Genomic DNA, 27,233 nt, shown 5'->3' on the forward strand with positions numbered 1-27,233 from the left:
AATAAGTAATTTGACCCTGAGTGGCATTGGCACTAAATAAAGAATGCTTTACTCTTTACTGCCACCTGGACACAAAACCAAAGATCTACCGTGAAGTGACACCTTTAAGAGCTCAAGGGACCGAGAATGACAGAATAGTCAACTAGGATTGCTTTGTCTCCAAATGTTTTCCTCTGTATTCTGGATAATGTCTTATATAAATCCCTTCATTAGAAAGCTTCACATCAGGGCTTTTGTTCTTCCAGAATCCTCCATGAATAGGAATACAACTTGGAGAGGCAATATCTTAAAAGCTGTCATCAACCAGTCACTTAAGCAGGATTATCTGGAAGCCGGTTGATAACAAGTACCAGTGTTAATAGAACACAGGATAGCTGCTCAGCTGAAAAAAACAGAGCACCAAAAAAAAAAAAAAAAAAAAAAAAGAAAAGCATCTAAAATAATTAGAAATTGTATGGAAAAAAAAATCATTGTGATTTTTCTTAGGCTATCTACTAGGGCTATAACACTTTCAATAATCAATGCAGAAAATAAATACAAGGTGTGAAAATACAAGATTACGTGACTAACTGTTTTTAGGAAAATATCACTTATGACTCAGATGAATTGTTGTATTTTTCAAAGAAGTTGCCTCAAGAGGGTGTAAATATTCCAGCAATGTTGCCACGATTAAAAGCATCTATATGACTCCTCTTTGGGAAATTGCTTCTCAGCATGTGTTCCTTTTCTTTCAATCTCTTCAATGATAGTAATAGTAGCCATTTGAAGGTGGTTTGACATCAGAAAATTACTTAAAATCATTCAGAGCCAAGTGTGAAGAATTCAGAGTGAACAGTTACAGTGAGTAAGTTCAGTTTTTGGTCAAAAAGATAGGATAACAACAAAGCAGTGAGGCTCACTGAATTGCTCATTAACTGGTTCTAATTTTAACAATCAAAGGAAAAATCCATTAGAAATGCATCAAAAGCAAAAACCTGTTGAAATGTAAAGGAAGGTAGGGTTCCAACCCAGTTCCCAAGAGAATAGTCAATTCCCTATGGCCAAAGTTGCAAGACTGATGCAGGACTGCTGCAGGAGAGAGAAATGAAAGCCGCATTATAACTTCCCTGTGAAGTGACTGTCTATTATCAACCTTCCTAGGAATCAGTAAGTCCTTCCCAAAGTACCAGAGCTCCCATTAGAGCCATTATAAGATCACATTAAAATTACGCCTTTACAAGTCTGTCTCCTCCACAAGACTATGACCTCCTGCTTTACCCAGCACGATAAGACATCAATAATTGGGGGTTCAATAAGTGAATGAACAACACTCATGTGGATGTGCAGCTTCTAGAAGTTTTAAAGTCCCTCCTTCTGCAGAGTTACATAGGTGGGTGGGGACACCTCTTAGGCAAACTTCGAGCTCTACCTTTGCTTTTACAATTTTTTAATTATATGATCAAGGAATACTGGAAACTTGCTGATTTAAGAGAAAAAAATCCCAAATTTGTTAGTCCTTTATAGCCTTCTCCATCCAGCTGAGACGCTGAAAACTTCAAAAACATTCAGCATTTAAAATATTCTTATCACTTGGCTGCTTGGTACTCACTGACATCTGACTTCCTCCGAGACAGTGAGAAAACTCAGCCTGCTTGGTGGGAAGATGAAGCCAGAGCAAGTGTAAAAGCTCACAAGATGCCACAGGGAAAAGAAAAGAGCAGCACCTCAGACTCCCACAGACTGACTCCACTGCACAGGATGCTGAAGGATCAAGGGAAACACAGACTGCCTCCAATCCGATGCCTTTCAGGGAAACTGCCAAAGGCAGGATGTCCGCTTTGCTGAAGTCATGATTCTAGCAATCTTCCTCCACAACTTGAAATCTGAGGATTAATCATCATTTTTCTGAAGGCAGCTTGCAAAAAATGCCAACGTGCCCCTCAAATTTCAATGCTCCCTAAACTGATTTTTGTTTGTTTGTTTGCAAAGATAAACATATGACTGTGTTAAAACTTAATGTAGTTTGAGCCTGTGGCAGTGTGTGCATGTGTGCACGAGTGTATGTGCGTGCGTGCATGTGAGAGAGAGCAAAAGTGAGAGTGGGGGTAGAAGGGGCATAGGATGTTATGTTTTATTCTCTAGCAGTTTGCTCAGGACTTGATATTTCTTTCAGAGCTTTTCAACTATGAGTTTAGGGAGAAATGTAGGCAATCATGAAAGTACAGAAAGACACAACTTCCTTTCTCTATTCCCTCAGTACTTTCATTTTTCACTATCTTTTGCCTTTGATGAAAAAGTTCCTCCCCCACCCTCCATGTATTTCAATTATTCAGTAAAAAGGACCAGCAAGAAATCAGCTTAAATGATAAAAAAGAAATAAGCCAAACATTTTTTAGACACCTGAGCAAAACCCTGCATTTTTCCCTTTTTGTAAATTGAGACTTTCCTCTCTAGTCTGAAGCATACTTTTTTCTCCTTTCTTCAGTAAGACATTTCTGCTTTTACCCAGAGTGATAAAATAATATGTCTTCAATTCTCCTCCACAGATGAGTGCTAGGAACAAAATGACAACTCTGTTATTTTTGGTAACAAAATATTCTTTATTTTTTTAAACTAATTCTTCTAGGAGAATACTTATCTTCAGCTATGGCATCATTACTTCATTTTTGCTTAATCTCCCTCCTCCCTCCTTAAAGATAGTTTGTTTACTATAACAGAAATTGCAGTCACCAATATCCAGTGTTTCTCTGTTTGATTTTTCGTTTCTTACATTTCCCATGGAGTTTTGAATAAGTTAGGAAAATGAGATAAAGGAAAACCGAGTGATCTGTTCAACATCAGAGATCAAGACCAAAATAAACCTTATAAAAGCTGCATCTGCCTCTCAGCCAGGATTGTACCCACTAATGCGGAGGCATATTACGTGGTAAGTCATGCTTTTAGATGTGAGGATCTTTCTGTGTTTCAAGGTCTTTTCATATGAAATAGGCTGTGATGAATAATTTCTTTCTTTCTGTTACTATTTTATACCAAAACAAAATTCACAGCTCAAGTGGCAGCCCTGTCTTAGTCCTTACTAACACTGGAGATCAGAAAAGCAGCACACAGGTCAACTCTGAACACAGGATAAACTGCACAAGTGTGCATGACACAGTAATTAAGGACTAGAAGGGCTGCTGGATTTTCTTTGTTTGGGTTTCACCCAGATCACTCTCATTTTCTTCACATGGCACCTCTGCAGCCTGAAATGTAGAGCTGAGCATTTCTAACCAAACCTATACAGACATTTGTACACGTAGATTACAGAAATCTACATGTACATCTACATGAAATTACTATCTACAGATTAATTTTTTATTCACAAGCCATGTCTGTCCTTCCTTCACGATGTGCATACGCTGCCCCGTTAACTGTAATGTGACACAGTGGGGACATCAGGCACTTTATGTCCCTCAAGGTTCACGTCATCTAGTGATTAGCAAACAGCCTTATAGATATTTTAAAGCATAAGCTGACAGTAAAGCCAGATTCTTCACTGAAACTCTTCTCAGGCTAAACAGAGCAGTTACACGATTGTAAATGCATGGTTTCCATTAGGAGTTTCTGCCTTGTGCTCTGGCAACAACTGTTCTTGTTTTACAAAAGAGCAATCAAAAAGTTCGAAGTTAAGAGTGGTGAATTCTCAATAACACATGAGCATGCACTTTTATTACTTGCTTACTGTGTAAAGTAGTTATTCATACTATTTATTGCTGGGGACTGAAAACAATTCCCACTTGTCTAAGTGGATTTAAAAAAAAACCAAAACTCTCACAAGGTGTATCCAGGAAACATTTTGCTAGCATGATAATAACACATACAGGCTGAATTGTGGACGTCATCAGGTCCTGACAATGTGGTTATGCCCGACACATGGCAATCTTTGTCTTTTCTCCTCTTTTTCTCTTTCTGAAAGTGTACCAATGTCTACATTGAAGTTTAGAGACGCATAACTAATTGTCCATTTTCAGACACCAAATTTGAATGAGCTTTCCAGCTCAAACCAAATTGTTCCATCCCTTACTTTGCTCATGCTCTAATGATCTGGTAATTTCAGACTGCATGTATGATGTTCAAACGTAGTAGTCCAGTAACTAACGCTGATTAATTTCCAGAGTCCTTTGGCTTTAAATTGGTTGTTTCCAAATGAAAGTTAAACTTTTAACCAAATGGTAACGAGGTGATCTGTGGGCTTTGTAAGAATTCAAGTGAGGCCTGGAGGGGGTTATTAGTCGGGCTTCTTACCAGTTTATCATGCTTTCTTTCTATTAATAGAATATGACTGCAAAGCTGGTGACATTTTTAATGCTTATTGTTAAGGAAACAAAATTCCACAAATTATTAAGTGGACTGTGGAAACAACAGCCTCAAAAATTTGATTCACTAATTCTGAAGATTGAAAAATTTAAAATCATTCCAGTAACACTAAGATCAACCCAGATGACAAGTGTATAGGGATATTATATTACTGAACCCAAAGTTATACTACAAAGATTCACATTTTGGGACATCTGCCAATTGAATAAATATCCTATATTTAAAAACGTATCATTAACACATTAGGAAGACACAGTCATAGCAAAAATGGGTATATCATTATCGTCATAAAGACTCAACTTCAGATGGGCTTCACTGGTACGCACCTGAATTTTAGGTGATTGAAAACGTGTCTCATAAAGAAATATACATATCTATCTATCTATCTATCTATCTATCTATCTATGATATCTATCTAAACACACAGTTTAAACAAAGAAATAGCAAACATGATAATATATATATATTTTAAGAATATAAAATAATGTATTTTAAGAAAAAAACTATATATAGGTCATATTTTAATTGAATGTTTAATAATGAGCACCCAATTTAAAGAAAACCAGAATATGTACAGGAAATCTCTTACAAAGAATTCATTTTTAGTTTGTTTTCTTTCAAATGTGAATGCTTAAGGGAAAGATAAAAGATGACTTTTCTTTTTAGTAAAAGGTAAGCAAAATGTATGTTTTAAGAATCTTCTAATGAAAAATTTATTCTCTATATAAAGGCATGTCCTGTCCTAAATCAAATGGCAATTCACAAAAGTTAATGAGTACATTTTATTCCTAGTTGTATGAATAACATACACAATAGACTATGTGAATACTGAATGAAATGAAGAATATTAAAATTAAATGACAAAAAAAGGAAAATACATTTATGAGGTGTTCCCCAAGCACAGAATGGGTAGAGGGAAGGAGGGGAGGAGGGCCTACTGGTCTAATATCTGTCTTCCCATTTTTTGATTTGCACTTTGATTAAGGTTTAAGATGGTAGTATTAAATAAAATTGGACTGACTGACCTAATTTCAAGAACATAGTAAAAGGTATTAAAATAGGAAGGTTGAAATATCACCAAAGCCTTCAAGAGAAATCAGTGAATTCAATTTCATTCTCATAGAACTAGTTAGCTATAAAATAGATCTGTTTCCTCTACTCCGCATGTGCATGGTGGTGGAGACTGGCCTCTGCCGCTTTATAAATTGTGAGACCATGAGCAAGTTACTCGACTCCACCGCCTGTCATTTTTCTCAACTACAGAATGAAGACAATCATAGGCATTCTTCCTAGGGCTGTTGTATCTACATAGTAAGTTAACACATGTAAAATATGTTGACCACTGCATAGTATATAGTGTGCATTGTAAGTTTATCTATTATTTAAGTATTATCCCACTAAAAATGAATCTCTGCAGGAGGAGAAATGTTTGTTTTTATTATTGCTTTCTCCAGTCTCCAAAACATTGCCTTGCATATAATCATGTAATTGGCATACAATATTAAGTATTTGCTCTCTGAAATGTTACTGTATTACCTCTGTGTGTGTATTGTGTATGTGAATGTATATATACATACATATATATATTATACGTATATACATCTACATAATTACACATACACGTTTCTTATTAAAGGTAAAACTTTGAAGAGAAAGGCTAGGAGTCTTTGTAACAATGTAAATTTGAATGCTCCTGACCTAATACTATGTGCATTGGTTTGGAAAAAATAGGCATCACCATCTTTTGTTCCTAACGCCCAAAGGAAATGCCATCTCTGTATCTAAAATTGGTCTTTGTGCTCAATAGTTAAATACACTGAAAAACAGATTTAGAATTTAGATGCAGTTTTTAAAAAATCCTTTAAATTTATGCCATAATTATTGCCATTTCCCTGAACAAAAGAACTGATTAACTTGCCATTTTTAATATAGGGGGTCAAATGTAAAATTAGCTCAGGAAGCTCAGAAAGGTAGTTCTTAGGAAAGGTCTGTTCAGACGTTAGAAATTCTGACCAAAGGACAGAAAAGGAGTCCCTCCTCCTGATGTTGATGTATTATCCCCCTAAAAAAATCATTGCTTTATGCATATATAGTTCCCAGGCTACTCATTATGTATTTCATCACATGAATTTTTAACTAAGAAAATTAAAAGGCACAGTGTAAAAAAAAAAAAAAACCCTTGATGTGTCCATGGGTTTGCGTCATGATGCAAAGTGTTGCATGCACACATAATAATAGCTGGTGGAGAGTCACTCAGAGCGTGGGACTAGCCTCGGTTACATGCTTGGCAGTTTCCATATGCCATGAGAAATCATACCCACTGGATCGTTGTCAGACCAATTATGCCACTATGCCTGCAAATCCACTGAGACTGTCCTTTGAAAAGAGGGATTATTAAGCCTACCTTATTACTGTTTCAACTGATTCCCTCCCCACTCAACTCCTACTGCTTTTCATTCGGACTTTAATGCTGAAAATATACCAGACATTTAAAACTAAATATAAACATCATCATTTAAAAAGAACTCTGTTACATTTGTGGAACAATTTTTGGACTCTTTTATACAAATATTGATTTTATATTAATTAATATACCTACATGAACTTATCAGTTGGCAAAATTAAAATAATTAAGATGTTATTTAATGTCACACATCCCTGTGAAAGCTGAAAACTGTAGAAAGCATTCAATGATGTGCATAAAATGTTACACATAAGCTAAAACATGAATTTCAAATTTTATGCACATGCCTACATGTTATAGATTCATATTATTTCACAAAAGCTATAGCTATTGTACCAATTTTCCATCAATGCCAAAACACATCTATCTGGCTGCACGTCTTTTGAGGCTGATCTGAAAAGGGTTGAAAAGGTCCTCATAAAATGGGAAGTGTACCTTCCTTCCTATGAAAGTACAGACCGTATGTGGTAAATGACAAACTCATGAAGAAATGATGATCTGGTCCAACAAGTTCTTGCTCGGACCAAGAAAGGATTCTGTTACGGAATGAACTGTATCTCCTGGGAATTCACTTGTTGAAGCCCCAAACTCCAAAGTGACTTACTTGGAGTTAGAGTCTTTATGGGGCTAATTATGGTTAGATGGTATCAGAGGGTAGGGCCCTAATCTGATAGCACTGGTGTCCTTAGAAGAAGAGAAAGGGACATCAGAGCTCTCTCTCTCTGCAAATGTGCTGGCACCTTGATCTGAGACTTCTAGCCTCCAGACCTGTGAAAAAAAGAAATTTCTATTGTTTAAGCCACACAGTATTTTGGTATTTTGTTACCACAGTCCTTGTGACTATCACAGACTCTCTTCTCAGCCTGCTCAGGAGACATAGCAGGGATTGTGCACTAGAGCAAACTGCGTACAAATGCCTAAATATATGAATACGTAAATCTGTGCATAATACAAACATTGATCAGGACTATTATGCTAATAATAATTCTCAAATTCAAAGAGAGAAATAGGTTGGAGGAAAGTTGACTGCAGGTAAATTAAGGCCCCCTGTTTTAGGTAGAGAAGAAGGGACCTAAGAGCTTCTGTTTGTTTTTTTCCCAGTTACATATGTCACATGGAGAAAAGAGCAGGCCCCGCCTCCTGGAGTCGTTAGGAGGAGGAAATGCATGCGTGTGACAGACCCCGTGGCAGAGTGACCGCACAGACTTAGAGCTCAAATAAATGACAGCTCTTAACGTTACAGGCTGGCATGAGGAGTGAAAGAAAACCTCCCAGGAGATAATGCGCAGAAGAATAAAGCACTCTTAAAAAGTAATGAAAAAAAATTTTAAGTATCAAAATGGATACAAACTATTGTGAGCCTTTCCTAAACTCCTTGTTTTACAGCAACAAGCTATTGCTTCTCTTTCACCGTCGAGATGCCACAGGCACTGAAATGATTTGTGACCAAACCCAGTGCCTTCCGGCAGACAGAGAGGCACACGCACTGGCTGCACCTTGAGCAGGATCAGTGTAACCCTGGAGAAATCAGCCAGGATTAGAGAACGTCAGGGCTCCAAACAAGTACATTGTGACCAAACAAACAAAAACCAAAACCAAAACCAAAATAACTTTTTAACATCATAGTGAAAATACCCCAAAAGTGTAAATGCACTTTAAGAAGGGCTTAGAGAAATTTCTTGATAACTAGAAATATTATCTTAAGTTGCGGTAGCGTTTTGACAAGCCCCACACGTTTTATGTGGCTCTCATGAACCCTGTCATGTAATCAGAGCAGCGGTTATTATGTAAAATGACAGAGGATGAGTTTGAGAGGCTTGGGGACTTCAGAGGACTTACATAAGGTCACACTGGCCAGTCAGTGACAGAGCCAGGACAAGAAAGCAGACTTTCCTGTTACCTCATCCAGCTTTAGTTTCCTACTTCCCAGAGGCTGTCGAAGAGTGAGCCAGGAAGCAGAAGTTAGGGATTTCAGGGGCTCTAAACCTCACGTTTTTTGTAGCCTGACCTACCCTCTGCAATCAGAATAGAGAAAGTGAAAATGTCAAAAATGCAGGTTTCTGGGATACAGTACAGACCTACTAGAACTCAATTTCTGAGAACAAAGTAAATTAGGATAAGAAACAGCTCCACGGCAGTAATGTGGCAACAGCTTTGATTCCAGCAGTCTAATAATAATAGTAGAGAGAAAGGGAGTCTATTGCCATGCAGTTTGTGGTTTTTTTTCCCTTCTATTTTCCTTCTCTGTTCTTTCTGTCAAAAATACAGGGGTAGAAAATGAATGAAGACAGAGCAGGTGGACATACATTCCAGGCTGAAAACAAAAACCAAACCCAAACAGAACACCTGGCAGAAATGGGAGAAAGTAAACATCCACTGCTTTTTGACACTAAATCTTGCAATCACATGAAGCCTTGACGTTTAGTGTCATCCTTCGGTCACCAGGGCCCCGGGTCAAAATTCAAGGCCACAAACATTGGCTTTTGTCAGGACTGAGTCCCGTCCCCCCCCCTTTATTTATTTGTTTATTTATTTAGTTATAATCTCACCTTACCTCCTGACTCCCAGCTGGAGTTCGAGCCACTCGTTGCCTTAACAGAGTTCTCGGTCTTCTAAACTACTGAAAGTTGACCACCCTTCCTTAAGGCCCTCATCAAATCTGTATTTCTTAAGAACTACTGGTCTTTGTGAGGTGCCGACCTAGTTATCTGCTTACAGCGGTTTACACCCAGGTGTGCCAAAGACTGAACCAACTCCTCCGGAGGTCATTTGCTATTTAAAAAAAGGTGCTCCTTAGAATTTGGGGCTTGGAAGGCGTGCTTTCGAGTTGCATTTCTCAGCTCCCACCTCACTGCTCATCACTCCCCAGTCAGGGCACACTCCCTCTTCTAGACCTCTCTCCCGAGTACGCCAAGTACATGTTTCTCTTTACAGATGTGCTGGACTCTCACCTTTAAAGATGACCGCTCCCCAGGGGCAGTGAGAATGGAAACGGGGGGAAAAATGTGTTACGAGTGAGCGTGGGTTGGCACAGCGAAATACTACTACCTGCGGGAAGATACACGTTGACAAAACGGAGACTCATGCATGTGTTTGGGGACACATGTATCTGTTTTTCTCCTAAAAATGGAGTGCCAGAAAAATCCTGAAAACCCATACATTTGCACACTTTTTTCAAAGCCCCTCAAATATATCACACATCTACTGTGTGACCAGTGCCTCCTTACATGTTTGCTTTAGTTTACTTTATCTTTTTTAAGGGTTTGGTGTGTATACCACCACCCAGAGGAAGCAAAGAGGGGAAATCAGACAATTGCTCATTTGGTACCAAAACAAGAGTCACACACCCCGCAGAGAAGGCAGAGGCTCTAGCCAACCCAGCAGGTAGCCTTTTATCATGGAGACATCCACCCAGCAGGGAAAGAAAATAACAATTAGGATGTTCTCAGAGATGGATAGAAAAGTGGCCACAGCGCAGTTCAGTGATCCAACGTGGGTGGATTTCTCAGGCTACCTAGCACCAAGGCCCAGGCCTTTTGTTCAGTCATCTGTTCAACAAATATTTAGGAGTGTCTCTGGTACGCGGGACACTGTAGTAGGCACTGATCGCATGATGGACAAGATAAACTTGGGGATAGTTCCCCTGAACTTCACGTATCCCTTACCTTGTATATATTATTTTTGCGCTGAAGATAAGGGCCTTGTTTTAGCCATCATTTTAATTACAAAGCCTTGTACTGTATACTAAAGACATAGCCAATCTATTCTTTATAAAGTAAATGAATTAAAAAAATCATACACATCCAAGAAAAGTGTTTTGCAAAGTTATAGATAGAAATTATTCCCAGGTAGCTATTTCAAACATGGAATTACTTCTGAAGGACCTCGATAGCTTTTCTAGAGAGCCTCAGAAGTAAAGTTAGGATTAGAGTGATTTACCCAATTCTTGAGGTTGCCTTGTTTGTTTTTAATCACATATGAGGCTATTGTTTACAAATTGGGTGAATTAATTCAATCTCTAAATTATACCCACAGCACTTTTTTTTTGTAATAGAAAGTGCAGTTTGTGACCAAAAGAAGTTTGAAAAATGAGTCCCATTCTAATTCTTTTGCAAAGATTTTACCCAGGTAAGTCTGAAAATACACTGTAGTCAGAAGTACAAATGTCACCACCTCCCCTAAATGCTGTCAGTACTTTTGAATTTGGTTTATTTCTTCAAAGACCTGATAGTTCTTAGCCAGTTCCACCAGAGCCATGAAAAAGCTGTTCATTACCTCAGCTCCCTTGTCTCAGAAATGGTGCTTTTCCTTGCAGACTGTTCTGAGGAGCAAACATGCACTCAATGCTTTGAAACTGAAGAAGCATAATGCCAATATTATCTATCGTTTTTCTGCTCTGTAATCTTCTTTAATATATTAATTCCATGAGGACAAAGACTCAATCTCATTTTTCTTTTCATACCCAGTACCAGCTGATATGAGATGTGTTAAAAGAAATAAACTTTATTTAAACTAGTCTCTAACATGCTCATATTTCTCTTTAGAGTTTATAGAGTAGAATGAAGTATTGTCCTGACGTTTAAAAGAAAATGTCCAAATGCTAAAATATACAGGGTATTGGATGGTTGGCTCTGAGTCTGCCTCCACCTGTCCGCAGGCACCACCCTAAATGGTAAATTCCAGTAACTGAAAAGGAGCCTGGTCAGGAGACCTGAGGTGGGGATGACAACTGGGAGCAGGGGTTTGGGGGAGAAATGTCTGTGCACGGATAGGAACCAAGGGCGACATCTTCAGAGATTAAAAAAAAAAAAAAAAGGAGGAATGATAATGGACTTCTCAAAAGCTCACTGCTGTTGATTGTTCTGATTCAGTTTAATAACACACTAACATTCTGGGGAGCGTTAGTAATTCTTTTGTTTTGATTTATTATGTTTTTCCAGTCATAACTGTAAATAGCCACTGTTTCCCACCCCAAACAGTCTAGAGTGGTGGTTCGCAATACTTTTCAGCTGCTTCCACAATAAGACACATTTTTTTATGAAGCAACCAAAAGCCAAAGACACACAGGCATACAAACACAACTGAAATAAAGATCTCCCAAGACAATATTTACTCTTACTATATGGATGGAATCCTTGAAAATTTTTGGCTTTATTTTGTATCTTTCTAATTGTGGTAGAAATTCACAAATTGATTCATGTCCCAATAGTGTGTTGCAAACCAAGTTTGCATAATTCTGCCTTATAATGTTCTTCTTTGTGAAGATATTCATAAATATCCCCTCCATGTGATTACACATTTTAGGTTATCCCCAAAATTCTGGCCTTTTTTTTGGTCTATAATTTGTTTTGGAGTTGACGTGATTTGTTAGAGGATTTACACTTTCAGCATATCTGAAGAAGTTTACTAGTTAAAATGAGGAAACATGACATTTCCAAGAAGCTAAAAGCAGTAAGAATTCTCTTCACCAGTTTCTCACACTGGTCCTTGTGCTCAAAACGAAATGAGAGGTTGATGATCATTAGGTTTTATTCAGGAATTTCACTATAGTCTCAGTGATACTTCTGAAAATTTCCTTTTTGCAGAATTAAATCAATGGCTACTAAAATAAAAGGTCTGAAATGCATGCATTAGTGACGTTCATGGGTTCGCGTGCCTTTCCTGTCACTCCGTATTTTAATGTTGTTCCAATATTTATTTATTTTTCTGAAAGTGCTTTTCTGTTAACAATAATTCACCAAAATTTTCTCAAGAATCTGGCATTCTTGGTCAGTATTTCAAAACTTGGGGAAAACTTTAATTGGGCAGATGATATGATAAATATATTATACAATTATCAAAGTTTACAAGTGGAACACTTATTTTTAGGCACGTAAACACATACAACATAACAAACAGAAACACAAATATACAAACAGAGAGAGTTAGAGGGACCATACAGAGAATTCCCTGACTTACCTAGCAAATCGCTACTTACACAACTAAAATCCGGCTACTTGCTTTCTCAGTATGTCACATGCTGAATTCTCAGAAGCCTCTTGCATTTATGTTCTCTGACATTAAATAGAATAGCCTTCAGATGAATGTAGTCCACAAAAACATATTCCTTCTGAATATGACCACAGTGACTTCAGTGAATCTAACTGAAAGTTTCTAAATTTTCTTAAGGAATTTAAAAAACAAACAAACAATCCCTTGGAAAGTCTACAGATATTTTGTTCAGTATTTCTTGATTAAGGAAAAATCAACCTTTGGCAGAGGCTATGATAAATACAAAATAAATCTCTTGAATATGTCTTTATAAACAATATAATTTATAAATGTTGCTCAAAGTCTTTGCATACACATGTGTGGGAGGACACGCAAACACACACAGTGGCATTTAGAAAGACACACACAATGATCAAGAGACACCGTCCTTTACTCTCACAACTATCTCACTGGTCTGGAAAAGACTGTGATTACATAACAAGTTAAAACTATTGATCAATTTAGGATTTTATTCAAAGTCATTATTTAATGTATTATAGACAAAGACTTAATAGACTAAATTTTCCTCGGTTCACCCAAAGCCAGAGTCTTCAAATCATTGTTGAAATAGGCTTTTGGGTTTTTTTGGTTTTTTTTTAAGACTTTACTATTAAATTCTGCTAACTACCTCTTTGAGAATGGAATTCCTGGTGACTTTGACACCCATTAGTAACACATTTCTTTATTAATACTTCTTTTATAGGTTTATTTATTTCAATACTATTTTTCCTTAAATGAGACGAAAAGAAAAAAAAAAAAAAACCTTGAAAATCAAATGCACAAGTGGAACAAGCAGTGATTGGCTGACACCCCACGGCCAAGGGCAGGCTCCAGCAGGTTGCGAAGTAGCAAGGTCATCAGAGTATGGTGCATAATGGAGCATCATATTAGAGTGGAATTCAGCCAAACACAGTAATGTATGGAAGTGGACGCATCTGAAAAAAGGAAAATAAAGATTTATGCAGGTCAAAAAAAAAAATTGATGAAGAAAATTTCCCCAACGTCTTATGCCCGATTGGAATGCTGTGGTGGAAGTTTTGGAGCAGAGAATTTTTATTTGCAAATTATGTGTTTGTAAATAATAAATAAGTTCAAGGGGGAAAAAGTTAACTTGTCAGATGAATCCTACTTGCAAGCTTTAATGGGTTCTTTTGTTTGTTTGTACACAGCATTAGAGTTCAATACAAACATCACTAAATTCCTGAAAATAAACCTTTATTCTGCCTTTAAAACATTAATTCACCAGAAGTGATAATTAAGATTAGTTTTAGTGGTTTCAGCTCAATTCTTCTTGGAATGTGATTTCTCCCACAACACTAATGCTAAATTAAGCACTGTGTAATGTTCTGAAACAGAGTCCCTGCTTTAGAAAAGATACTAAGGGCTTTTAAAATAAATAAGAAAGAAAAGCAAAGCTGACTCAAGATATATATATAGAGAGAGACAGATCCTACTATTTCTATAGAGTTACAGTAAATAAATGGATGGGGAGCCTGGGGATAGCCTAGAAATTGGTTATACATAATTTAAACATAAAACTCTAAACAATTGTCATACTAAATTTCCTATATAACCTCTACAACCACCCTCTCCCAGAAAAAGAAATGATGTTAAAATGCCTAGGAGCATTGGTGGTTATTGTGAAACCATGGTTTTGTTACACTGTATTTAGTTTTAAAAACAGTTCGGATTTCATTCTTGACTTTAATAAATAATTTAGATGTTATCGATATGTAAATTTAGAATCTAAAACACGAGATTGGTTAACCGACTAACAAGGAAGCGATCCAATTGAAAAACGACAAAATGTCACATTCTTCTATCAATTTTCTAGAAGACACTTTTAGAGGAAAAACCAGTTCACGACTGCGTGTTAAGGATACTACCAAAGTACAGTGCATCTGCAAAGTTGCCAAAATGCAAAGACGCTTGGAAGCCAAAGGAGTCATCAATATTGATGGAAAAGGTAGATTTTTCTCAATCAGAATGCATAGAACGTTTCATACATAATGTATAAAAAGCTTTTATTCATTTCCACTATAAATATGTTTTTATTGAGGATGTAAATGCTAGGTAGGAGCTTACATCTATTGTCATTGTTGTGCTAAAATGAAAAATCCTGTCAACTTATTGAATATATCTTCTAAAGCATGTTAAATTACTTTAATGTCTGTCATCAGTTGCTTGCTTCCATAAGGGGGGAAAAGCTATTAATTTCTTTTAAAAAGCTATAAAATTAGAAATATAATTTCCCTGATAATTTTACAGATAAAACCTAGAGCCTAACGTAAATTATATACTATGGTAAAAAAATCAGTTTTCATAGCTAAATATATAGCTATATGTACATAAGTCAATCTCAACAGATTTCTGTTACTACTGAAATAGATACAGAGAAAGTTGTAGAAAATCATTTTTTTCCTACAAGTAGCATGACAAACAAACAAACAAAAAAAGAACACTGGACCCTGCATTCTGTGTCCAGGACTCTGGTCCACATTAAATCCCTGATAATCTTATGATCTCAATCAAATAAACTTTTTCATACGAGGCCTCAGTTTCTTCTACAAAATGAGGGGATTGTTTTGGTTGGTATCTTTTAATTCTAAGATATGACGACTCTAGCGATTTCAGATACAAACGCTGAGCTGTTGACGATGATATATATTTCTGTCAATTCTGTATGTGTTTGAAGTTCAACTCTTTTCCACATTATCAGCGTATCAATATCACAGGAAATGAGCCTCATAGCGCCATAGCCGGTTTATATGAGTATATCTGTGGGTGTGTGAATGTGAGAGAGTGAGAGATAGTGATATATATTTACTGCGTGCATGCTTTTCCCCATAAGAGCTATGTACTTACTCAAAGATGAAAAGTTAACAAGAAAAAATGATTTTGCAGCTGCATGGTTTACTTAGAATCCTTAAATTGACCTTATGGTCTTATGTCAAGTCATTAATTGACTTAGGAGAAGTTTGGGGTAAGTTTCAAATTGTCATACCTGGATTTCAGTAAAAATCTGTACGTACGCTGCAGGTCAGATCAGTGGATGACCCTTCCCATGTTTTATTGACATCCAGAAAGCCAGTAGATACCTCCTGACTAAAGACACAGCCTAAGTTTCATCAGTTACTAGCCTCTTACCTATGATTTCAGGCCAAAGGGAACAGAAGTCTCACCATAGGCAGATTCATTGTGCCTCTTGAAAATATCCTGGCTTACAGGCAGGAGAACCATACTGTAGAAGTTCTGCTGATAGAATTAAAACTGGAGGTGGCTGGGGTTGGCATCACTAGACAGATGCACTTCCACTGTAATACATATGGTATAATACACACTCACAAATAAACTGATATTCAGTTTCCTCAGTGCTTATAACTCTAGTAGATGGTAAGTCATTATTTGTTTCCCAAATGGAAGTAATTTAAAAAATTTATGACATAATTTTACTATATTGAACACAATTTGATCAATTAGAGGGAACATTATTCAGACAACATTCAGCAGTTCCTTAGGCTAGGGAAACTGTCACTGGAGCTAATATGAATTTTTCTTGAGTATTTCAGGATCAGCTACAAATGGATTTTCAAATTAATGTTTATTCAAGCTGCATCCTCTATATGCTTGCCAAAAATAAAGTACCTTACTTTCCATTCACTAAATACAATAAAATTTTTACTTGTCAGTGCATTATCTAAATAACAACATGGCAAGGATAAGCTCAAGAGGACTTGAAAACAACATGCAAAGTGGTAACTCTGCTTTTATGTTCTCTGTCAAACTTTTGGAGTTATATTATTTTTTTAAGAAAATTGAAAAATACTTAACACATAGTAAAATATTGGTGATTTAAAAATAAATTAAAAAATAGATTGCTTCTGCTTTCATTTAACAAATCAAAAGCACTGTTTGTACTTCCAGGTCACAAAACTTTAACAACCTCCAAGACCAGGTTTACCACACAAAAGAAGAATGAATGGAAAGGTGGACACCTAATGTCAATGATCTACAGTTTGCTCAAGTAGACACATTATTGAGTTGAGAAGAAGGGCTTTTGTTTGAATTGTAAATGTCTGAAGTATGAAAACCTGGGCTACATCATCAGTTTTTTCACTGTATGAAGTTCAGAATAATTCCAGCAACTCTTGCAACACATTATCTCCTCGATTCTGCCCAAGAGTAACTAAAGAAGATTGATTTGAACATTGCTAGAGCCTATGAAAACAAACCAAAAAGAAGTGGAGGGGGTCAGTATTTACAAATACATTTCTGCAAAGCTGTTTACCTCATTATAATGTAACCATTAAGGGAACTTAGGAGCAACACTTCAAACTAATTCTCATAAAGATAAGAACACTGTCATAGACATCGTTTCCTTTATATCACAAGTAAAGAACTATGATAAGGCAATTAAGAAAAATTACAAATAAAGTGAAGGCTCTGTGTCAGATGAAATCTCAGATTTTTAATTAATCCCTACCATTAAGAAATTAAAGAGAGTAACCTTGGAGATTTTCTTTAGATAAATTCAGCATTAAAGGGGAGAAACTATAACAAAACCTTGAATTAAAAAAAATTATGTGAGGTTTAATCAAAGAAAATACATTTGGGAGTGTTTAAAAAATCAAAGGTAATATATTTAAAAAATAAAAATAGAAAATCATCTACTTACAGTACAAACAAAATTGAGAACAAAAAAGATCCTGTTTAATATGTCAGATGTCTAAACAGAATGTAACTTTGTAAATGGATCCCTCGTCTCCTGACAGCAAGATTGAGGAGATGAAACATATCAATTACTATTACTAATTACATTAATGGGAATGCATTTCATTTGTCCTTATTTCATTTTAGGTCAGCTATTTATTGTGGTTAAAACTTTATACATCTTTTGACTGTCCAACAACACACAAGTTTTCCAAAGTCACTTTTACAAACTGCATGCTTTATTTCAATGACTTTGTAGGTATTCTCTTCTGGTATATGGACTTCTTTGCTCAGTTAAGAGACTAACACCATATATTAGTTTATTTATAAGCATATCACTTTGCCTTTTAAACAGGATGCCACAACAGTCTTGATATTGGCTCTTTTAAATATTCAAGAATATAGAGCTAACTCCATTTGATGACCAAGTAAAGCTTAAGTGTCAGCACAGAACATATGAGATGGCTGCATAAAATATCTACAAATCTCCCACTTAATATGTTCACTCAGAAGTTTAAGATTATGCAATTTAAAATATAAATGCCAGTCAGCCACAGGACAGAAAATCCTGTTAGAATGACAGTGGAGAAGTAAATATTCTGCAGAAATATCTCTTCACATGCTTTGGCATAACAAATTACCATTTTCTAAAGAAATTTCTACAGATCTTAATTTATTTGTGGGTATTATTATAACTAACCTTCTAAAAGTGCTATTATTTTTAACTGGAATTGTCCTTGATTACAAAACTGATAAAATCACCAAAACCAAAACAAAAATCTGCAACTAATTCCAGGTAAAGCACTAACACAACAAATACACTCTCCACTTGCCATGTTTCGTTTAAAAGAAATAACTCAGGCTCATGTGCATGAAAAGACATTTTTTTGAAAGACATTTAATGCAATGTAGCCCAAACCTGTGTTTTCTCAGATTGCTTTGATAACTGGATATAAAAGCATATTGTCTGTTTCTCCTTATCCAAATAGCTACACTTAAGTACTATCTGTCAAAAACATTTCTTTACGAAACTGATTTTTAAAGTATAAAAACAATAAGAAATTATTATCTATCTCTTTTCTATAATATCTTTAATAAGCCCATCAATAACATTTTTAATGAGGCTATAAAATAACTTTTTCCTTTGCTTTAATTCTTCTCAGATCACACATTCCACATGCAAAGCATATTTAATAGAAAAACTACTTTTGGATATTATTTGACAGACATAAATGTGTTTCTTGAGATGCTCTGGCTATAAGAAACATGTGATATTTTATCAGCAGAGTTGCTACAGCTTTAGACACAACAATTTCCAAAAGGTTTTAAGTTGTTGGGTGAAACTTTGGTGGGTGTGAAAAGTAAACTTTGTGAGATGTATGTTATATATATATATATATATATATATATATATATATATATATATATATGCACACAGATATAATCACACAAGCAAAACTGTCGAAAATAAACTTTATATCTTCTGAAGTTCACCTCAGAATATATAATTTTTTTACTGTTTCCACATTTCACATGAAAACAACTGTGTCAACTATTCCATAAAATTATTATAGTCTCAGTATATCACAATGCATATCAAAATATTCTTGCACACACTGCATCAAACAGGAAATTTTTGTTGCTTGGCTTAAATAATAATTGGTTTATGCAATTTACTTTTGCTTATGAACTTTTAATACTAAATACAAATAATATGAATGCCGAATGCATAGCCTCATAGAAGCCTAACTTTATGGATACTGAAATATTAAAAATGTAGATTTGCATGATATTTGTATATCATTAAATATTTTTAAGTCAGCATTTTTGTCAAAGTAGTAAGGATTTCAGTATCTCAGAGTTGGTACTTCCTTTGCATGAATCAGCATCTGTTTATCTGTAAAATCCTGCATAACGTATAACACAGCTAAAATTTTTATACTGTTCAATTTGCATAGATAGCAGCAGTAACTTTAGAAATGTTCTCTCTGGATGCAGTTACCCACTTAGTAGCACAAAAGAAAAAAGTAATTTCAGGTTAAAACTAGCCATCCAAACAATGCATAGATACTTATCCAGAAACAGAAAATGTAGGATGAATTAGGACTGTCAAGCCAAAGAGAAGTGCAAAACACTGCCTACAGTGTTTTCTTCAGTAGCTTAGTAAACTTAGTAAACTGGTGCAAAAGGCAATGGTGTACCTTTTGTGAACGGCCTCCACTAAATAAATGGTGTATGAACTACACCAGCACTAAATCCCTATTTCATTTTAACTAATAGCTTTCAGAGAGAAGACAAAACTTTGTAGAAGATGCTGTCTCAGATACTTAAACATATGTGGGATGCATCTTACCTGTTTGCTGTACTTGTTATTGGTTTGACAGCTGTACTCAGAGCAGTGATCTGATCCAATTGAAATGTTGTCTCCTGCTCCCACAAATGTGTTAGCTGGTGGTAGATCTTGTACGGCCTGGTGTTTTTTTCCTGCAGTTGGTGATTGGGGGTGAAGCTGGACAGTTGGCAATGGGGAACTAGATTTGTAATGCCTGGCCAGGTCAGGACTGCCGGGCCCGCCGTTAACTGATCGGTATCGGCCCATGCTTGGGCTGTCTGACAGCTTCTCATTGACACTATCATACCTCTGTCCATTTGGTTTAGAAGCTTCTACAGTGACAATGCTGCTGTAGAGAGGCTGCTTAGATTTTTTGTTTTTCTTGTCCTTTTTAGGCTTTTTAGATTTGTCATGCTGTTGGGGTGTAAAAAAGTCTTCATGATCTTTTTTGCCAGCTTCATAGCCATTTTTATTTTTGGAACGGCAGTATCTTGCCATCACTACAATTAAGATGATTAGAATCACTGTCATAATTCCAGCAACCACCCCAATCACAATACTGAGTCTCTGTTTGCTAATTTCATAGCTTGGGTCACCAGCTATATCCTGGGTAAGTGGGGTGTGCAAACTTCTGGCTATCTGGGAGTCAATCACAGTTGCATTAGAAACACTTTCATTGACAAACACATGCACCAGAGTCGTCGTGGACTGGGAAGGCTGCCCACTGTCATTCACTTGCACTACCAACCTGTGCAAGCCATAATGCTTTTGGGTGAGTTTTCCCACTAAGGAAACCACACCACTGGTGGAATCAATCTCAAACAGCTTGAAGGGATTCCCTCCCACAATGCTGTAGTTAAGGTCTGCATTGATGCCATCATCACTGTCTGTTGCCAACACTGTAGCTACCACTGTTCTGACATTACTTGAAGGTGGCAGTAAAGTGTAGGAAATGTTTCTGGGAAGGGTAACGGTGGGAGCGTTGTCATTCTCATCCATCACAAAGAGAGAGACTGTGGCTGTTGCAGATCTGGGAGGATCTCCCCCATCCACAGCCTTGACTCTGAATGTGTATGTGGTCTGATGTTCCCGGTCAAAAGACATGGTGGAGTAAATGGTCCCTGTGTCATTTTCAATGGAAAAAATGTTACTGTTCTCCTCTATGTACAGGCTCATCTCCGCATTGCGCCCCTTGTCAGCATCCATCACTGTGACCATTCCCACGGGGCTGTTGGGCTGCAAGTTTTCTTTCACATAAAAGGTAAAGACGTCCTGCATAAACTTAGGGTCATTGTCATTCTTGTCAGCCACCTGCACAATCACAGTGGTGCTGCCCTGCAGCACCGGGATGCCTTTGTCTTTGGCGTTAACTTTAAACTCATACCTGTCAGTCTGCTCACGGTCCAGCACCGTATTGACGAGGATGTCCCCGGAATCGGGATCTATGGCAAAGATCCCCATGACGGAAGAGTCCAGAGAGTAGGCGATCTCAGCGTTTTTCCCGCTGTCGGCGTCTGTCGCCAGCACCGTGGCTACCCTCTCACCAGGGATGTTGTTCTCGGGAAAGTAAACCTCCACCACCGACTGGCCGAAGACGGGAGGGTTGTCATTAGTGTCTCCCACCTTGACAATCAGGGAGTTGTTGCTGGAGAGGCTAGGGCTGCCCGAGTCCACCGCCACTATGACCACGTTGAACTCCCGAGTGGTCTCATAGTCCAAAGGGGCAGACGTGTGCAGAAAGTACTTTTTCTTGTTCTGATCGCCCTCTGTGTCGCTGGCCGGTTTGAGTTGGAAGGGCACGTCGCCCACCACGGTACAGGTGACCACTCCGTTCTCGCCTTGGTCTCGGTCAGACACCTGCACCAGGGCGATGGGGGTGTCGACCAGAACGTCCTCGGCCACGTTGGCCACCCCGTCCTTGAGTGGGATACGCCCGATCTTGCGGATTTCAATGGACGGCACATTGTCGTTCTCGTCCTTGATATTGAGGACCACCGTGGCTTTGTCGGTCTTGGGGGGCTGCCCGCGATCGCGGGCCATGACAGTGAAGCGCAGCTGGTTCACCTCCTCGCGGTCGATACGATGCAGGACACTGAGCCAGCCGGACGTCTCGTCGAGGCGCAGCAGCCGCCTCACGGACTCAGTAGCCGCCCCAAACACATACTCAATCTGCCCGTTGACCCCCACGTCCAGGTCGGCGGCGCGCAGCTGCAGGATGGGGGTCCCTGGGGCGCTGTTCTCGGCCAGGTCAGCCTCGTACACGCTCTTCTCGAAGCGGGGGCTGTTGTCATTCACGTCAGTGATGAGCACCCGCAGGATGGCCTGAGAGGAGCGGGGCGGGTCGCCACCGTCGCGCACCCGTAGGGTCAACTCGTAGGAGTCGCGCTGTTCGCGGTCCAGCGCCCCCTTCACGATCAACTGCGGCTGCTTCTCGCCATCCGGGGTGTCGGCCACCTGCAGCTCGAACACGCTGCTGCGGCCTCCCGGGTTGGTCCCGCTGCCACCCTCCGGCGCGTCCAGCCGCCTCTTGGAGCCACCCGAGCCGCCGCCGCCGGTCGCGCCGTTCCCGCCGCCCCCGGGGTAGGGGGCGCTGTCGGCAGGCCCGGCGCGCCGGCCCTCGCCGCCGCCGCCGCCGCCCCCGGGCTCCTGGAGCAGCTCGTAGCGGTCGATGCCGTTGCGACCGAAGTCACGGTCGGTGGCGGTGGGTAGCAGGTAGAGAGTGCCCACGGGCCGGTTCTCCTCCACCGTGAGCGTAAGCACGGGCGACGGGAAGGTGGGCGTGTTGTCGTTGATGTCGAGCACGATGACCCGACCCTCGAACAGGTCCACCCAGCTCTGCGAGGGCCCGATCACCGACACCTCGAAGTCCAGGAAGCACTCGTTCTCGTCGAAGATCATCTGACACTGGGGCAGCTTCTCGCGGTCGATGCGCCGCTCGCTCGTACTCAGCTCGCCGGTGAGGTTGTCGATCTTCAGGTACTCTGAGCCCGACTCGAGGCTGAAAGTCACCTCACCGGAGCCGGTCACGATGCCCAAGTCCGAGGCGACGTTGCCGATGCGGACGTCTGCTGGGCCCTCCTCGGCCAGTCGGTACCGGAGGAGTTGTTTGGCGGCCGCCAGGCTGAGTGAGAGCGGCAGGAGGAGACAGCAGCCCAGGCACCAGGCGCGCGCCCATCCCGTGGTCCGCATCCTCAGCATCTTCTCCTGCTGCTGTTGCTACTGCTCCTTCTAATCAAGGCCCCCTCGGCGCCCCCTTCCTCCGGGGCCGGTCGCCTGCCCTCCTCCCAGTCCTCTCTCCTCTCCGGGAAGGGAAGAAGCGAGAGGAAGAGGAGGGAGGGGGCAAGAGCAACGTCCAGAGTCAGCCAGGGGGGACCAGCGATAGATCCTTCTTTTTTTTTTTCCTCCTGCTTCTTCCGAAAGTTATTGTTTCATAATTCATGCAATGGGTACTAATCGCCCACTTGCCGGCCGCCGTTCAGTCGCAGTACTCACAGTTCACGGGACACTGCGCGCCGCGGACTCGGCGCCCCCCCAGAGTCATTCCCGCAGCGGGCGGAGGATCCCGAGCTACTGTCCCCGCTCTGTCGGATGGGGCCGGAACCGCTCCGGGAGGCGGGCGGTGGAGCCGGGAAGCGGAGGGGAGCGAGCCTGCAGCTCACCCCGCCTGCCAACCCCGCTGGTCTTTGATGCTACTCGAGTTGAGTCCAGTTCACGTTTCAGCCACTCACTCCAGACCCAGCTTCTGCTCCGGCTGCCCAGGCAAACGTGAGTCGCTTCCTGCACGAGGCGCTAGGGTCAGCAACAAGCCAGTCTCAACTCCGACTCCGCTCAGGCAGCGGAGGAGCCAGGCAACGGATCAAGAATGAAAAATCCCGGCAGGTCGCTTCGGGCACCGTGCAGTGGAGACCACTCGCGTCACACAGCGGTCCGCGTCTGGGTCCCCCCCGTGTGCGGAAGAGCAGCCCGAGCCATCTTCAGAGATGCCCGGAGAGTCAGTCCCTTCACTCCCGAGAGCTCGGGTTTCTCTTTTTTCTTAACAACTCTGCGCAAGGTCATTAGTCACGAAGCCGCCGCCTGAAACCGCAGCAGCCGTTCGCCCGCGGGGTGAAGCCTGAGCCGTGCGCACTTCGCGGTGCCCAAGTTTGGGTTCGCAGCCGCAGAGTCCGTGCCTTTCCTCACCTGCATTCGGCCCGCATGTCAGAGCACTGGGATCTGCAGCGCTGTGCGCGATTCAGGGAGGAGATTGCAGCCTCTCTCTCTCCCCGCGCGCGCTCTATCTCTCTCCCTCTCCCTCTCCCTCTCTCTCGATCCCTCCCCTCCCTCCCTCTATCCTCTCTCTCCTCCTCCTCTCTCCTCCCTCCTCTCCTTTCCCCTTTCCCCTTCTCCCACTCTCTCTAGTACGCTCCCTCTCCTTCCTCCAAGTCCCAATGCTGGCAACTCGAGCTGAACTTGATCCCTTTGCAGTTCAAAGGTGAGCAAACCAGGCTCGGCGCGCAGGCGACGTTGGCCTGGCGAAAGCCCCCGGCCAGGCTCCCCCAACGGCAATTAACAAAGATGCCCAATTCTGTCCGGATTTCTGAAGAAAAAGGAAAAGGCACCGGGGAGGGGGGTGTTAGGGGAGGTGGAGTCAGATACAGCTGCCAAGTAGCTTAAAAAAAAAAAAAAAAGAAAGAAATCCAGTTTGCCAAGGGGAGAAAAAGTGCCAGTCGGTTGTTGCCTCGGAAGTGCCCTGGCACGGCGGGTGAATTCCGCAGTTGTCTCGCCCCCTTTCTGTCTGGGAGAGTCTGGTGCGGGAGCTCCCGCCGCCCCTTTGGCTGCCTCGGCTCAAAGACACTGAATGGCAAATGGGAAGCTCCCTCTCGCTAGCCGAGAGCCGGAAACCCTCAAGTTTTCCCAAAGTGATGGTTGCTGCTGGGAGCTCGCTGCCTAGCTCGCGGCTCAGGCTTGTCCCTGACGCTGCTGCGGTGTCGGCGGCGGCGGCGGCGGCGGCGGCGGTAGCAGCCGAGCCGCGGAAACTACACACTCTCAGAGAAGGAGGGAGGAGTGCCGGGGGGAGGGAGAGAGGAGGGAGCACCAGCCAGCCGCCCCGCTCCGGAAAGCCCAGCTTCAGCTTCGGAGGTCACTCCAAGTGTGCACAATTCTAACAAGTCCCCCTTAAACCAAAGCCTGCCCCTCTCCCTCCCCAGTGAGTGCAGCCGCGGCCTCCCAGTTGCGGGGGGGACTTGCTTTCCCTCCGTGGGGCTGGTAAATTTCCTCCTAGCTCTGACTAATGCCGAGTGCGTGTGTGAGAGCGCTGGAGCGGGTGTCAGGAAACGTTTCTCCTCCTGCCCCTTTTCAGACGATGTTCCCCACCCCTCAAAGTGTCTGTGGTTCTCGATTTAGCATCTTGGCTGGGGTATGGTCAGCTGTGGCTTCGGGGACCCCGCGTGCGCCCATGGAGCCACGCTGGTGTTCTGAGAAACCATGATGGGCTGCAGTGGTTAAGAGAGAACATCAAACTCCAGAGAGAGACGGAGAGGGATCCTTTTTTGGGAGCGCAGAGTTAGAAGGGCTGGGGTTGGGGGGCGGGGGACTGTCTTTGTTTAAATGCTTGGCATTCCTGTCATCGTGCTTGCTTACGGGGGTAGACCGTGTGTGTGCGCGCGCCTGGGGAATAAACACATGTTGGAAGCCTCGATATTCTTTTCTGAGCAGAAAGCTGCAGCCTTTAGTAACTGGCAAAGTGTAGCGTCACCTATCTGGATAAAAGGGAAATAAACTTTAATGGCAACTTTGTGTACCGAAGTGTCCCTAGCTCCTTTTCTCTCCTTCTTTTGACTTTGTGCCACTTGATCGTACATGGTATTCCCCGACGCGAGGCTTCCCCAGTTTTCAATCACGGCCACTGCAGCCGGCCTCATCGAATCTCAATTCTAGCTGTGTTTTCTTAACTGTATACTCTGAGCCGTATACTCTTTATTTAAGCGGCTGTTTAACAACCGGGCCCCCGCCAGGATAAGGGGGGTTGAGGTGGGCAGGAAATACCTGGGGAAAATTCTTACCACCTCAAAAAAGGAAAGGGGCTGCTGCTGGATTTTGGTTGGTCCTCAGCTGATCTGCTCAATCTATAGGCACTGAAAGGCCTCCTCTTAAAGGAAAATTTAAAGCGAAAAGAAGAAAAGAGAAAGAAATTCGTCCAGAGTGGGTACTCTGCCTTTACGAGACTTGTGTGAGGAGGCAGAATGATTTAAAGAAGACAAACACCAGTAAAGTCTACGAGCAGATGTATCGCGCGGTTGTTTAGGCGGGCGCAGCCAGCAGGAACGGGGGGAGAGGCGGCAGAGATTTCCAAGCATTCCCTATGGGTGATCGTAGAGGCGCGGAGGATGGGAGCGTGTGGGTATGTGCCAGGAAGCTGGCGTGTATTTTCTAGTCTGCTAAAACAGCGGCACGCGGGGGTAGCGGCTCCCCCTTCGAGGCCAGGCACCGGGCCTTTCCGCCCCCAGACCTCCCACCCCCTACCCACTGGCCTCCACCAGAGCCTCTCCGTTCTATATCTGCAGCATCAGCGAGAAAAGCCCCGCGCGCAGACTCAGTGCGCACCGCCGCAGTCTGGAGCCGGGGGGCGGGGGCGGGGGCCCGCGCCGCAGCGTGCTAGCTGCCGGCTAAGTGTCAGTAACGCCAAATTCCCCTTTTATTTGAGAAGCTCCGGTTTATCCGAACGCCTGCCTCCCCCGACACCCAGTCCCCCTTTTTCCAGGGTCCAAGGCAAAAGAGGGAAGCCGGCTCCACTCTGAGGCCTTGCGCCAGAGCATTCCGATACGCGGCAATATGGTGCAGTGCACTCACTCTCCTAGCTACCTTTACTAAGATTTTGCAAACTTCAGGCAGCCGCGTGGGCAGACAGGTTGTGCACTACTTGCATTGCCAGACCATAAACTTGAACAAGCCCCTGTGCATCTTCAAACATTCTCCCACCGCTCCGGCGCGCAATCTTCAGGCGCACACCAGAGCGGGGCAAAAGAGTGGGCGGCTTTTCCCCAGTGCCCTGAAAATGTTCCTGAAGACGGTGTGTGTGTGTGTGTGTGTGTGTGTGTGTGTGTGCACGCGCGCGCGCGCAGCGCGTCCTTCACAGTGGAGTGGTTTCCTCATTGCGAGCGGGAGTTAAGTCTCCAACCCTTCCTCCCTGCTCTCATCCCTACCAACTCCGCCGCCAAGCCAAACCAGCGTGGGAAATGGGTCCGACGTGCACGGCATGGAGAAAAGCGCGGCCAGGCTGCCGAGGCCCTGAAGCTTCCTGGCTTTCCTCCCTCCCTCCACGGTCCCCGGCTCCGACCTCTCCCCGGGAGCAGCCCGGGAGTGTTGGCAGATTTGCCCAGCCGA

General features: G+C 41.8%; 1 protein-coding gene across 18 annotated transcripts in view; it reads right to left on the bottom strand.

Moving 5' to 3' along the window:
* The window catches only part of PCDH7 (protocadherin 7), a 387,317-nt gene extending 363,152 nt beyond the window's left edge, over positions 1–24,165 (bottom strand). For 17 of the 18 annotated variants that reach the window (XM_074349473.1, XM_074349470.1, XM_074349469.1 and 14 more), the window contains exon 1: positions 19,893–24,165. In XM_074349473.1, the coding sequence (XP_074205574.1) occupies positions 19,893–23,069 (3,177 nt within the window). In that variant the 5' untranslated portion in view covers positions 23,070–24,165. Of the gene's footprint in view, positions 1–12,473; positions 13,765–19,892 lie in introns of those variants that run through there. The other variant, XM_074349512.1, reaches the window with a different exon arrangement.
* Between the last annotated feature and the right edge of the window lie 3,068 nt (positions 24,166–27,233).

This window comes from Camelus bactrianus, chromosome 2 (genome assembly GCF_048773025.1).
Source record: "Camelus bactrianus isolate YW-2024 breed Bactrian camel chromosome 2, ASM4877302v1, whole genome shotgun sequence".
Lineage (NCBI taxonomy): Eukaryota > Metazoa > Chordata > Mammalia > Artiodactyla > Camelidae > Camelus > Camelus bactrianus.